Source organism: Camelus dromedarius, chromosome 3 (genome assembly GCF_036321535.1).
Source record: "Camelus dromedarius isolate mCamDro1 chromosome 3, mCamDro1.pat, whole genome shotgun sequence".
NCBI lineage: Eukaryota > Metazoa > Chordata > Mammalia > Artiodactyla > Camelidae > Camelus > Camelus dromedarius.
In genome coordinates, this window is record NC_087438.1 from 29,139,567 (window position 1) to 29,153,483 (window position 13,917).

The window sequence follows — 13,917 nt, forward strand, 5'->3', positions numbered from 1 at the left end:
ATAATTCCAAGTGAAAAAAGAAGTCAGAAAGAACATCCACCAAGGCTCTGGGTAGATTAGAAAGGTAGTCTTTGAACTTTTAGTTATTTTTACTCTTATTTTTTTCACTGAGATAATTTTAGATTCTCATTCAGTTGGAAAAAAATAATATGGAGATGTCAAATTCCCCATTACCTGTTTTCCTCCAATGGTAACATCTTGTAAAACTGTATTAAAATATCATAAGCAGGTTAGTAACATTGATGCAATCCACCAACCTTATTCATATTTCTACAGTTTTCCCTGTGCTTATTTGTGTATATGTGTGCGTATAAATATTTAGTTCTACATACAATTGTATCACCTGTGTAGGTTCATATATCTGCCACCACAGTTAAGATGCAGAACAGTTCCATCACCACAAGGATCCATCATGTGGTTCTGTTATAACCATGCCCACCTCCGTTCTACTATCCCTCCCAGTCTCTAATCCCAGGTAACCACTAGTCTGTTCTCCATTCCTAAAATTGTTATTTCAAAAATGTTACATAAGTGAAATCATATAGAATATGATATTTTAGAATTAGCTTTTTTTTTTTCACTTTTAATTTCTTGGAGATTCATCCTAGGTGTTGTGCGTCTCAATAGTTCATTGTTTTCCATCACTAAGTCATATTCCATGGTTTGGATTTACCACAGTTTAGCTGACCATTCGCCCACGGAAGGACATCTGGGCTGCTTCCAGTTTTGAGCTTTTATTAATAAAACTACTATCAATGTTAACTTATAGATTTTTGTATGAACACAAATTTTAATTTGAGGGGGATAGTGTGTTTGCTAGGCCATATGGTAATGCTTATTTAGTTTTAAAAGGAGTTGCCCAACTGTTTCCAGAGTGGCTGTACCACTTTACATCCCCAGCAACAGCAATGTAGCACTTATTTAATGTCTTCACATCCTTATCAGCATTTGGTGTTGTCACGTCTTTTACTGTAGTTAATCTGATAGGTTGATGCCTGATTGAGGTTTTAATCTGCATTTCCCTGACAGCTAATAATGTTGATTGTTTTTTCATGCTTTTTATACTTGTCTTAATTCTCCTATTTAGCACCAGGATTTGCATTATTAGTGATTGAAAGAATAAAAGAAAACTTGATTTTTAAAAATCTATCCTTATATTTTTTCCTCCACTGAGACCCCAGGTCCTCTTGACTACATTTCTTTTTTAATGCCCTTTGCTTTGTTTATTTATTTGTTTGTTTGTTTATTTTTTACTTTTATTTGGGGGGAGGTAATTAGGTATTTATTTATTTATTATTATTTTTTTTAACATTTTTTTTTAATTGAGTTATTGCCAGTTTACAGTGTGTCAATTTCCTGGGTAGAGCACAATTTTTCAGTTGTACATGAACATACATATATTCATTGTCACATTCTTTTTTGCTGTGAGCTACCACAAGATCTTGTATATATTTCCCTGGGCTATACAGTATAATCTTGTTTATCTATTCTACATATGCCTGTATTTATTATTTGTTTATCTTTAATGGAGGATCGATCCCAGGACCTTATGCATGCTAGGCATGTACTCTACCACTGAGCTATACCCTCCCCTTCCTTGACTAAATTTCCTCAAAATCAAATAGACCATCACTAAGTATCTTTATTCCAAATTGTTATTATAAAGATGCTGTAATGGATATTCATTTATACACTTCCTTTGGAAAACTTTTTAAGATGAAAAAATTTCAAAACATACAGTAAAGTGAATAATAACCATTGTTCCACTGCATCCATTCTTATGTAACAATTGCTTCAGATTTCATGAATTACCAAAAATTTTCCAATATTATTTCACCTATCTTTGTAATTTTTATTATTTCAAAGCAAATCCCTATGTCATATAACTTCACCCATGGATTAATACCTTTCCTGATGAGGTGGTCATGAGATTGTCTAAGCTAGAGGATGTAAGTTGATTGTGGAGCAAAGGTTCAAACGCTCTCTTTCTGTATTGCTAGAAAAAAAAAAAACATTGCTTTCAGCACATGATGTATTAGGCAAGTGTACTTCTTGGAATATTTATTGAATTACTTTTAACATAATTATTCTTTTTCTGAACTGGACTCCACTATTTTATACATAAAAGTAGATTGATCATTTTGTGCAATGGTCTTAATAAAATGAAAACAATGTTTGTTTTCTTATTAAATGGAAGATCTTATAAGATAAATATAAGCATCCATTCCATGTGTAGGACTGTTGTTTCTCTGCCTTTAGCCTTCATTTTTCCTTTTCTACCATAAGAAATGACTTTTAAGTTTGTGCCTGAGTTAACTTTGGTAAACATGTCCAGTTCCACCAGAAGCTCAGCTGTCCTTGGAATATTTCTGCTTCTCCATGATGCTATAGATGACAGTGAGGTCACTTCACAATTGCTTCTTTTCAGAAAAACACAGCTGGCTCAGTTTGGTCAGCAACATTCTCATTGCTACATTTCCCGAGTCACCACAGCATTTCAATTGACCTCTTCGGGACAGACTGTATCTGTGTAATATCCTTCCACAAGAAAACCTCTATAATCAAATGACTACAATAGCCATTGAGTGGTATGGCCCTTACTCTGGACCAAGATCATTCTATTCCATATACTTTCAATAACTCTAGGTCACAGAAACTTTATAGTTCAGATTTTCTCCAACCAAGCGTAAGTGACAGTTGATGTTTATCTTCCAACCACCCCTTCTCAGGAAGATTGCATTTTTTGTAACAGAATTCCATTTGATTTTGTATAGATCATAATAATTCATAAATTACTTGATTTCCTTATTGTTTTGTGTTTTGTTTTTGTTGGTTTTTGATTGTTAAGACTCACTTTAGCTCCTTTTTTTCTAAACATGGTTACACATTTTATTGAACAACTTGTGGTATTCTTAAGGATGCCCTGAGCAGAAGCAAGTCCATTCAAGACCCCTCTAAACAATCTCTCATGGTACACATATTTTTCCTTCAGAGAAAAGGAAAATTCAGCACAACTTTAAGTTTACTCTTAATTGTGATTATCTCTCTCCACTCTCACTGCTATATGCCTAGAACCTCGCACACTGCAGGCACGATGTCAGCTATCCATTTGTTGCCTTTCAGCTCCAAGTCTACCCTTCAGTGTCTGTTCTGAGATTACAAGACGGACCCTGCAAATAGTTCTCCTTGGCCACTTGGCACAGTGTTAAGCTTTGTTGATAGAAGGTGCTGAACAGACACTGGAGGAGGAAGAGGCTTCTCCTCCTGGTATGCTGCACTTCTCTTGTCAGAGTCCTGCAGCCCACGGCTTTCCTACTGTCCAGCCCCCGCAGCACACACAGCTGCTCCACACCCAGAAACCGCAGCAAAACTGACCTCTCCAGTTCCTGGCTCCCGTGTCATGTGGCGGCTGGTGGGGCCCAGTGTGGGTACTTTCCCTCAGCACTTCCGCAGGAGTCCTGCGGTGGAATGAGACACCTCCCTGTGAGCAGCTTCCCTGGCCTCTCTTCAGGTGGCTTTCTGGCGACTTCTGAAGTTTGGGACACCCCATGGGACAGCTTCCTCTGGCAACTTAGAGGCAGATTTCCAGCCAGTCCTGCTGGCATGGTACCATAGTGACTTGTCTGCCACCCGGCAAGCCACAGCTGCACACTTTCCAACAAGGTCTGGATCTTAGTCCCGTCCCGGAGGCATCGCCCTGGATGCTCTGTCTCAACCCTTGGGGTGCTGCTGCCCCTCCTATCCATGATTCCTATGCTGTTTTGAGTTCTCTTTGCTTTGTGTTAGTCAATTCTCATCACTCCAATCCCCTGTTATAGTTAATAATTCTTTTTTTAAATTCTCTTTGTTCAACTTACCATGTAGTTTCTGCTCTGATTAGACCCTGACTGACAAACTGCTCAATAAACATCTGTGAAAAGAAAACAAGAAGGAAAAAAAAAAGGGAGGGAAGTAAGAAGGAGAAAGAGATCTCTAAATTATTACTGTCATAGCCCCAAATCAGTCGTGTGATTATTTACTATTTACTATTGTTATTTGGAGTTAGAAATTTGAAAAGACAAACTAAATTTTGTATGAATATAATCTTGTGCCACTGAATTACTTGTAATAATTAATTTATCCACTCTTTATATCCTCCTTCTCTAAAACTTTATTGAGAAACCAGTTTGCCAAGCACCTGGTAATAGACTTCTTAGGATAATGAGAGAGTTGATAAATTCACAAAGAGAATCCAGACTATCAAGGCAGTAGAAATTTCCTTGAATATCAGATTTCAGGAATACCAGATTTCAAGGCAGCCTTTAAAAGAACTACATGATACTTCTCTGGTCCCTCTTCCACTTTCAACTCCTACCAATAAAGGAATAAATGAATGAGTAAATAAATAAATAAATACATAAATAGGTAGAGAATTCTTAATTCCTGTTCTTTAAAATCTCACTGTCAGGACATGCTGCTTAATATCTAAATTAAATTCCTCATTCACCTTGTCTTCTTATTTCCTTTTAGACCAAGGACATTCTTTATTAGTTATACATAGCAGTTCTTTAAATGCTTATTAAATCACTCCTTTAACTTCCTTCCCTTCTGTAAATTAATATTACATGTATTTTATTCTTTTACCATAGTTTTATTCTTCTTAATTCTTTGTTTTCCTGAGCTTTCTCCAAGTTGATCACACTTGTCTTAAGCAGTTAAGGCTGCAAATATCATAGACTGGGTAGTTTAAACATTAAATGTTTATTTATTAAAATAAATATATTTATTTATTTACTGTAGGCTGAGAAGCCCCAAATCAAGCTGCTGGCAGATTCAGTGTCTGATGAGAGCCCGTTCCCTGGTTTGCAGAGGGCTGCCTTCTCACTGTATCCTTACAGAGCAGAGACAGGATTGGGGGGGCTCTCATCTCTTCTCCTTTACATAAGGGCACTAATCCCACTGTGGAAGCAGCACCCTCCTGAGCTTATCTAAACCTGATCTAAACCTCCCAAAGACCCTTCCTCCAAATAGTATCACAATGAGTATTAGGGTTTCAAAATGAGCACTTGGGTGGAGGGCAGAAATATTTATTCCACAGCAACGTTCAACCTAAACAGTGTTGTACTTTCTTTGGCAATCTCTTGTCGAGTTTGATACTACTGACTTAATGGAAGTGTCCTCCTCAAATGTTTGGCCTTCTATGCATTTATTAATGTATCTGGGTATCAGTGATATGTTAAATACTTTTAATTAAATATTAATTTATTTTCACAGATAGAGTAAGCCTGTGTATCCCTAAGATAGAAATTGTGTATATAGAAAAGATAGGAGTTAGAGGAGAAGGCCAGGAGGACACAGAGACATACCTGGAAGGCACACTGTGATGAAGAGATGGCATAATAAGCACCTGGGCTGCTTGGAAGAACTGTTTTAAAGCACTATTTACATACACACCAATATAATTATCAACTCTTTTCTATCCATAAAGCAGGTCCCTAAGGGTCTTTTCCTATACAATCAGTTTCGTATGTACTTGAAAGCTATAAAATAGGTTTCTTTAAAATACTCTTCTTTTAAATTAAAGGATAGTCAGTTTATAATATTGTGTCTATTTCTGGTGTACAGCACAATAGTTCAGTTATACATATACAGATGTATATTTGTTTTCATATTCTCTTTCATTATAGGTTACTACAAGATATTTACTGTGCTTTACAGTATAAACTTTTAATCTATTTTATCTATAGTAAGATATTGGTTAAATCAGGTACTATGCTAATTTAGAAAGGTCTTAGAGGACTTTTTCAATGTATCGACGCCAGTATGAATGATTTCCCACATTTTAAATCTCTGGAATTGGGATGCGTTTCACAAATGATGGTATCCTGCTATTGCCTTGGCTTCTGCAGCTTCTGGCAGCCCTACTGCTCCAGGAGAAGCTGAGACAGGCACCTCAGCTTCCTCCCATCCTTATCCTGACCTGATCTCCACCCCCAACCTGTTCCTTGAACAACTTGAACTCTTCTGTTAGCAGGAAGCCCTGATAATAAATGTACAGACTTGAAGACGGGTGGATTTACTTGGGCCATTAACTGCTCCTGATGTCTATCAGCTGAATAAAGCATCCATCAATGACCCTTCTTTGTTTTAAATACAAAAAGGGAACACTAAGCAAACCCACCTGAGACCAAAGGAAAGTCTAAAAAATCTAAATATGCATACAATAAAATGTGTAAGTGATAAAAAAGCAAACAAAATCATAACGAATTTTTAAATTGATGGTGTCTTCAGATATCTAGATCAATGGAAAAGAACAGAGAGCCCAGAGATAAACTCACACATAAATGATCAATTGATCTTCAATAGGGATACTAAGAGCACACAATGGGGATAGGATAGTCTCTTCAACAAATGGTGCTGGGAAAACTGGATATCCACTCATAAAAGAATGAAATTAGTTGCTTATCTTACACCACACACAAAAATCAGCTCAAATAGATTAAAGACTTAAACATAAGTCCTGAATCTATAGAACTCCTAGAAGAAATCGCAGGGGAAAATCTTCTGGACATTGGCCTTGGCAATGACTTTTTAGATATGACACCAAGAGCACAGGCAACAAAAGCAAAAATAGAAAAGTGGGGCTCCATACATCTAAGAAACTCCTACAACTCAGTAGCAAACATTTAAATAACCAGTTGAGAAATGGGCAAAGGACAAGAATAGTCATTTCCCCAGAGAAAACATACAAATGGCCAATAGATATATGAAAAGATGCTCATTATCACTAATCATCAAGGAAATGCAAATCCAAATCACAATGAAGTATCACCTCATACCTATTAGAATAGTTATTATCAAAACTAAAATAGATAACAAGTATTAACAAGGATGTGAATAAATTTGAACTCTTCTATACTGTTGGTGGGAATGTAAAATGATTCTGCTGCTATGGAAAACAGTATGGAAGCCCCTCAAACATTTTAAGTGTTACTAGATAATCAGCAATCCCCTATTGGGTATATAAATAATTGAAATAATAATTGAAACCAGGAATCTGAAGAGATATCAGCACTCCCATGTTCAATAAAGCATAGTTTACAATAGCTAAAGTATAGAAATAACCTAAATGTCCATGGGTGGATAAATGGATTGAAAAAAAAAAAACATGGTGTACGCATACAATAGACTACTATTTGGCCATAAAAAGAAGGAAATCCTGTCATTATGCGATGAAATGGATGAACCTAAAGGACATTTTACCAAGTGGAATAAGTCAGTCACAGAAGGACAAATATTGCATGATTCCAAAACTCATAGAAACAGAGAACAGAATGGTGGTTGCCAGGGGCTTGAAGGAGGAGGAGATGAAGAGCAGCTGTTCAACGGGCATAAACTTTCAATTACACAAGATGAATAGTTCTGGAGATCTGCTCATTGCATTGCCCCTGTGGTTGACAATACTGTAGTTAAGAGGGTAGATCTCACATTAAATATTCTTACTATAATGAAAAAAATGGTGTCATATTCAGAGAAGTAAGATAGCAACAATTAAACGTTCTCATATGATATGTATCTTGATGGTCCTTAATGACTTACACCCCCACATCCACCCTCAGTAGCTCCATAGGCTCCAATTCTGTGACTAGGTTTCTTCTTTTCAGGACCCTGTCTTCCCCCCGTGAATGGAATGACACTAGATTTCACTGGGCGATGTTCTCTGTGTCACCAGTAACATTTATTTTCAGGCTCTCAATATCAACATTATCTTTTGAGTTCAACTGAAAGAATCTCAGCCACAACTCTGACTTTGAACATGGGTAAAGTTAATGCCAAGACAATCAAATTTCCAAAGCTGTTCAGCCATAAAGGTAAAGCAGTGTCCATCAGTCCCTTCTGTCAGTTGGGCATCCTTACTTGTGGCTGCTTACACAGGGCCTTTTACATGAGCAAACCCAGTAATTGCAAATCTTCCACAGGGACAATCTGCCCAGTGGGTGCCATTATCCTTTTTATTTGAACAATTACCCATTTCCTTATAAACTGGGTTGTGTACAAGAGCTGTGTGGACAGGGAGAACAAAACCTGAAGACATGTCCCATTAGGTTTAAAGGTTCTGAACTCTCTGCTGTGTAGCTTACCAGAGAGTAACAAATCTATTTCTATTCAGGGGATTTAATTCACATCTCATTAACTACCTTGGCAAAATCCAACATTAGCTGTGAAAGGCTAATTTGATTAAAGAATTGATGGACATTACTTCCCTCAGACTAATGAAGTTAATTTTAATGGAGGTAATAATGTCTCCTGGCAGATTATTGTGAGAATGAAACAAATGAGCTGGCATATTCTAGATGTTTTATAAATTATAAAATGCTAAACAAACGTTGGTGACTATTGCAAGTCTCTTTATTTCTTTATTATAGCCTCCAGAGTCTATGTCATTTCTTTCCCTTTCTTTTCCTACGTCTTCTTTAGAGGTCTTAATCTAATTACCTAGCTGAGGGAAACCCTCAGGCCTGGCCTGCTATCACTTCATGTTTTCAACTAGTAAACTGATTCAATAAACACATTTAGAAATAAACACATTTAGAAAGCTACCATGGGCAAGTCAAGGAGTAGTTATACTAATACACAAGACGTAAAAAACTGCACTCAGATCCAACGTATGCTCCATTCCAAAGTGAGGCCACGATGCACACATCTTGGAATATATGGCTAGGAAACAGACAACTCTTCAACCCTTACTTTCACTGAGTGTATAAAAGGGTTGGGAGCTGGAGATTATAGGAGTAGTTATGGAGATTTGAGAGAGCTATCAGGCATTCTGATCCCTGAAAGACAAAGTGGGAGATGCTACCTCCTATCCCCAAGAGATGTTTCAAATACAACACCAAGGTTTACGTGTGAGCTTTGGTCTCTGATTTCCTCTTGGAAGGTTTAAAGGGTAAGTGATGGAATGCCTAGAGATGTGCCAACAAAATATAATGACTGCACTGGGGACTTGGGCTCCCGTGGTTCATCAGTGGAAATAGGGGTGCTCTGTATGGACCTTATGTGGGTCACACTACAAAAGAGCCAGGATAGTTGCCTGAGGTCGTTTCCACAAGGATCACCCAGAGCGGCGCCCCATCAAGGGCAACAATGACCGTGATAATCAAGCATATTTATCCTCCACAAGCAAATAGCATTTGTCTGACTGTGGCTTTGAGGGAAGGAATTGTCTTATGAATTACTCACCTGGATTGGTGTCGGCATTACTCTCATGAGACTTGCTTTGTGGTCTCAAAAGGGTGTCTTCAGGTGATTTCACATAGACACGTTTAACATTATGGAAGCAGGAGACTCCAAGTATATGTCACGCAGACACACATTCAGACCACGTGACATTGGTATTTATGCTTAAACCCACTTTGATGTTCAGTACAGGCTTAAAGTGGGAAGGCTGTGGAGACACTGAAAAATACAAGGATAGGCACAGCTGACAGGTCTGCCCCAACGTAGTATTGTGACACACATTTTTAAAAGATCTGTCAGTATTTTTTGCAACCAAGTGTATTAATTATGTCTTATAGAACCATTGTGGAACATAGTATATTCTCTCCATTTTAAAAATGAAGAATCTGAAAATAAGCTTGAGAAACTCAAGATCACGCTTTGTGGAAAAAAAGGGAAAAGGTTAGTGCAAAGAAACCCATCCAATGAAGAAGCCTCTGCTTACACTTCCACTGGAATAACTTTCAAAGCTGTGCTGACTATACTGAGATTGTAGGAGAAAGAAAACCTCTACCCACAACCTTCTGACCCACTGGGTGGCACCTGGAAATGCTCTCACATGTGTTCTCTGGGCCCAGGTACAAGCAGTTTTGCTCGTATTCTGCATAACTTCCGTAGAAGAGTGGATCACTCCTAGGACTCAAGAATTACAAAAGCTGTTCAAGTTCACACTCTGGTTGCAGGTGACAAAGCTCCAGCTCAAGCAAAAATGGAGATTTGGGCTCAAGTCCAAGTATGGCAGAAAAGAAGCTGGCCTTAGACACATGCACAACCAGGAACTCAAATACCACCAGGCTGCTCCCTCCCTACAGCTCACTGTGTTTCCACTTCTTTCCTTCCAACTGCAGCTCAGCTGGTAGAGGATGTGTGTGTGGGGGGGTGTGGGGGGTATGGGGTGTGTGTAAGGGATGTGTGTGTGTTTGGGGTGTGTATGTGTGGGGTGTGTGTAAGTGATGCATGTGTGGTGTGTGGGGGAAGGGATATTGGTGCCAAACTCACATTCTTATGGCTTCTCTCTCATCTGCAGTTTTTGAACATAGGATAAATAGCCTGAATGGTACATTTTGGGTCATATGCCCACCCCTGGATAGAATCACTCTGGACAAAGAAGAGCTACCAAAAGGGGCATGTCTTGGGCACATGCAGGCCCAACTTCTCGGCCTGCGGGTGAGTCTATGATCAGAGGGGCAACACAGATGCTGGGTAGACACCACTAGAGTGACTTCAAAATGCAAACAAACTCAATGCATCTCTGGGAAATTACTCATGTGTGTGTATCCTAAAGGAACATTAAATAAAAGCAAAGAAATATTAACACATGAAACCTGGGATAATCAATTTTTATAGACAAATGATTGACTCTGACAAGAAGCAAAGTCAGAATTCATTTAGGTAAACGTTTCATCTCTTCTTTCATGAAGGCCCATCTCTTTTCTTTGGTAGGAGCAAAAGGAAAAGCAGTAAGTTGGTCGGAAGTGGTAGGGTATGCTAACGTTATTTACGGTTGGCCATTTCACCGGTGTCTGCAGAATTATTCCCATGTGTCGTCGTGTCATTCCCAGTGAGAAAAAGGACAATGCCACCAGTCTGTATCAACTTGGAATATTTATTGTATTTCTTAACACATTTCTGAACATACATAGTACCTTTAATCAAGAATATAAAGTCATCTGCTTAGGATCTGCCACTCAAAGTGAGAAACAGTCTCAGACTCACAGAGTGATACACAAGTAAGTTAGCCAATACAGCGACCATCAACAATATACATTTTCCAAACCACAACGCTAACATGGATCTGTATTATTCTCCAGACCTCACAAATCCTTTAAAAAGTCCATTTTCCCAGTACTGGGAAAGCATGCTTTCAACAACCCAGCCAGTCAGAAAGACTATTTTATATATATGGAGTGTGCGTCTCACCAAAAGGCCCTCTCCTTCCTCTCGTATGACAGAACTGTAGCTGTACCTGAAGAGAAAGTGAATTTCAGCGACAACCATCACTGAAAAATATGCATAAATTCCTATGTCTCGTGCCAGAGGAATGATCTATTGCACTGTACCATGACTACCTGTCCAGAGGACAGCAATCTGGCCTGTCTTCAGGGTGACCGAAGTTTTCTTCCATTTGGTCACCAAGATGCTGGGTATACTCCCCACTGAGGGGACCTCTGAGGAGAAGTCCCTTACAAAACCTAATCTGCCATGTTTATTTTCTAAGAATGAGTCCACTGCTCTTCAAATCCTGGATTTGCTTATCACCGTATTCCCTAGTCTGGTAAAGCTGAATTAAAAGTACTTTGTTCAAGGAAGAAATCTGAGCAGAAGACAGAATGCTGTCTGTAGAAAAAGGCATTCAATATTTAGAACCTTTTCTGAGCAGAAAAAAGAAAGCCTGAGAAGAAAGACTCTTTGAACTCTCCTGTCATTGTTCCTATGGTTCATGATGAATTACCCCACAGTCCCTCTTGGCGTGAAAGGAGGTACTACACAAGAAGCACACAGTAACACAGAGAAAGACTCTTAAGGATCCTTCTGGACACACAGGGATACTGAACTGTTTGAAAATGAGAAAACTGATGAGATCAGTTAGGTTTGTAGCCCTCTTCCTACAATAAACTGTAATCTTTGGCAAAGCACAGACGGTTGGTTTGTTTCTAAAGGCAACTTCTTGGTGGGATGTCAGCACCAGCAGACCCTTCACCCTTTGGTCTCTCCCACAAACTAGATTACTTCTCCTACAGAGAAGTTCTGGCTGCCTTCTTGGGCGTCTATTTAGTTATAAAAAGTGTGGAAGGAGAAGGGATGGTCTAGTGAAATATAATGAAACCACAAAATCAGAGGCTCCAAAAGAAAAGACAGAGGAGGCTCAAGGAAAAACATAATCCTTACGACAGCATTTCTCCTCATTAAAATTCACATACATGTTACCTTTCAGGACTAGTACAATGCTGCCTTGGGCATACTCTGGGTGGAGTTCTTTTCCTCCCTCATTCTTTTTTTTCTACATGTGAAGATTTAGTTAAGAGGCAAAGCACATCAGTAACACTCTTCCTAAGGGCCCCTTCTAGTACAAGCTGCACCCGATTTAATGTACACACCACAGAAGATGAAACCCAGTGTGAGCACCAACTGTAAAGACAGCCTTCTCAGCACTTATAAAACAAATAAGATAATCACATATATTTTTTCTTTCTGTTTTTCATTAAAATGTCACAGTACGCTTGAGAGGACAGAGTCTATATGGCTGTATAAAGTGTAAGATGCTAGGAGAAATCAGTCAACAGCTGCTTGTTGGATATACAGTTATGATTACTGATGTCCCTTCAATAAAATCCTATGTGATTAAAATGAAAAACATGCAGCTTGGGACAAACGTCTACTCCACATTTCAAGTTGTGATCTGCCGCATTGGCATGAGTTTTGGTGAAACCTGGTAAAAGAAAGAGGAAAAAATCAACTTATGAAAAACATCATGGTATAAACATCTCTCCCTTGAATTTCCAAACCTGAATGATGCAGGCAACAAGCAGCCTTGTTGCGAACCTTACCCGGAGTTTCCTCATGATTGTCCATCCTGAACTACTGAGACAAAGACCCCCTTTTCCATTTTCATTTTGTGTCTTTAGTAGTTCTCAACCTTCTTGCATTATAGCTTCTAAATTAGGGATGACTAAGGCTGGAAACTAGCAGGAGATGGAGGGGGAGCAGTGGGAGACAAAGGGTCCAAATAGCCAAATTCTCTACTGAATGGACCACTAAGCTCTGAGACAGGAAACTTCACTCAGAAGAGAGACACAGGGCAAGGCTCAAGTTTCAAAACCCTCAAAATAGGCCCAGTCAATTCACAGTTTTGTTGAGAGACAATTAATGTAATCTTTGGATGACAAAGTTTTATCAGAAATTTCATAATCAGAGTGGAAATGATATAAAGGCAGTGAAAAGATTCCAAGTTATTACAAAAAGGAGGTAATAGCATTAAATATTAACTACAATTATGTTCAAAGTATAGAAAGCAAGTGCATTCCTAGGAGTCTTGAAGCAGAGAAACATGAAGACAGGTCTACATTTAGTGGTAGAGCTGGTGGAACAACAAACCTAAAGTGGTCTGGCTTAATTCTGACAGATCTTTCAGGGTGTAATGGCAGATACAGACTTCTTCATTTAACCTGCAAATATCCATGAAGTCCTAGTAACAGGTCTCATGGGAAGCACAGTAGGGAATATTAAAGTTTTGGTGATTTTTGAGCCCCTCAGGGAAGTGGCAATTGAAGTGGGTCTAACTTCCCTTCCAAAATAAAGTTAATATTTTGTTAAATTAATGGATAAATAAATGAGTGACTGAGTAAGTGGGTTAGATAAGGTTTAAAGAACTAGAAGAAAGGTTTCTAACAGAGGTTAAGTCAGTATTAAAAATAGAAGTAGGCAATCACCTGGCTTTGATAAGGTTAAGTATTTCTACTTCATTTGTAAATTGTTTATTAACTCCACACAATGTTAAAAGTTAATGCCCCCTTTTCCATTTTTTCTACTAAAGGAATGACATGACCAAAATAAAAAGGATTGGAATGGCTTGGTATGTTATGTATCTGAGGCTAAATGAGAGCTCATTCAGCTTGCCAGTTCCAAGAAGAGAAACACAGGAATAAACAAACTAATAGACAT

General features: G+C 38.4%; 1 protein-coding gene and 1 long non-coding RNA gene across 3 annotated transcripts in view; both read right to left on the reverse strand.

Moving 5' to 3' along the window:
* Positions 1 to 1,759: 1,759 nt before the first annotated feature.
* On the reverse strand, positions 1,760 to 9,423 carry LOC135321046 (uncharacterized). The gene is made up of 3 exons (XR_010380459.1): positions 9,220 to 9,423; positions 3,858 to 3,910; positions 1,760 to 1,996 (listed from the first exon to the last, which is right to left on the reverse strand). It is a non-coding gene; the product is annotated as an uncharacterized LOC135321046 (long non-coding RNA).
* Positions 9,424 to 10,841: 1,418 nt separating this feature from the next.
* Positions 10,842 to 13,917, reverse strand: part of OXCT1 (3-oxoacid CoA-transferase 1) — a 120,977-nt gene continuing 117,901 nt past the window's right edge. For both annotated transcript variants that reach the window (XM_031444495.2, XM_011000782.3), the window contains one exon: positions 10,842 to 12,685. In XM_031444495.2, the coding sequence (XP_031300355.1) occupies positions 12,644 to 12,685 (42 nt within the window). In that variant the 3' untranslated portion in view covers positions 10,842 to 12,643. The remainder of the gene's footprint in view (positions 12,686 to 13,917) is intronic.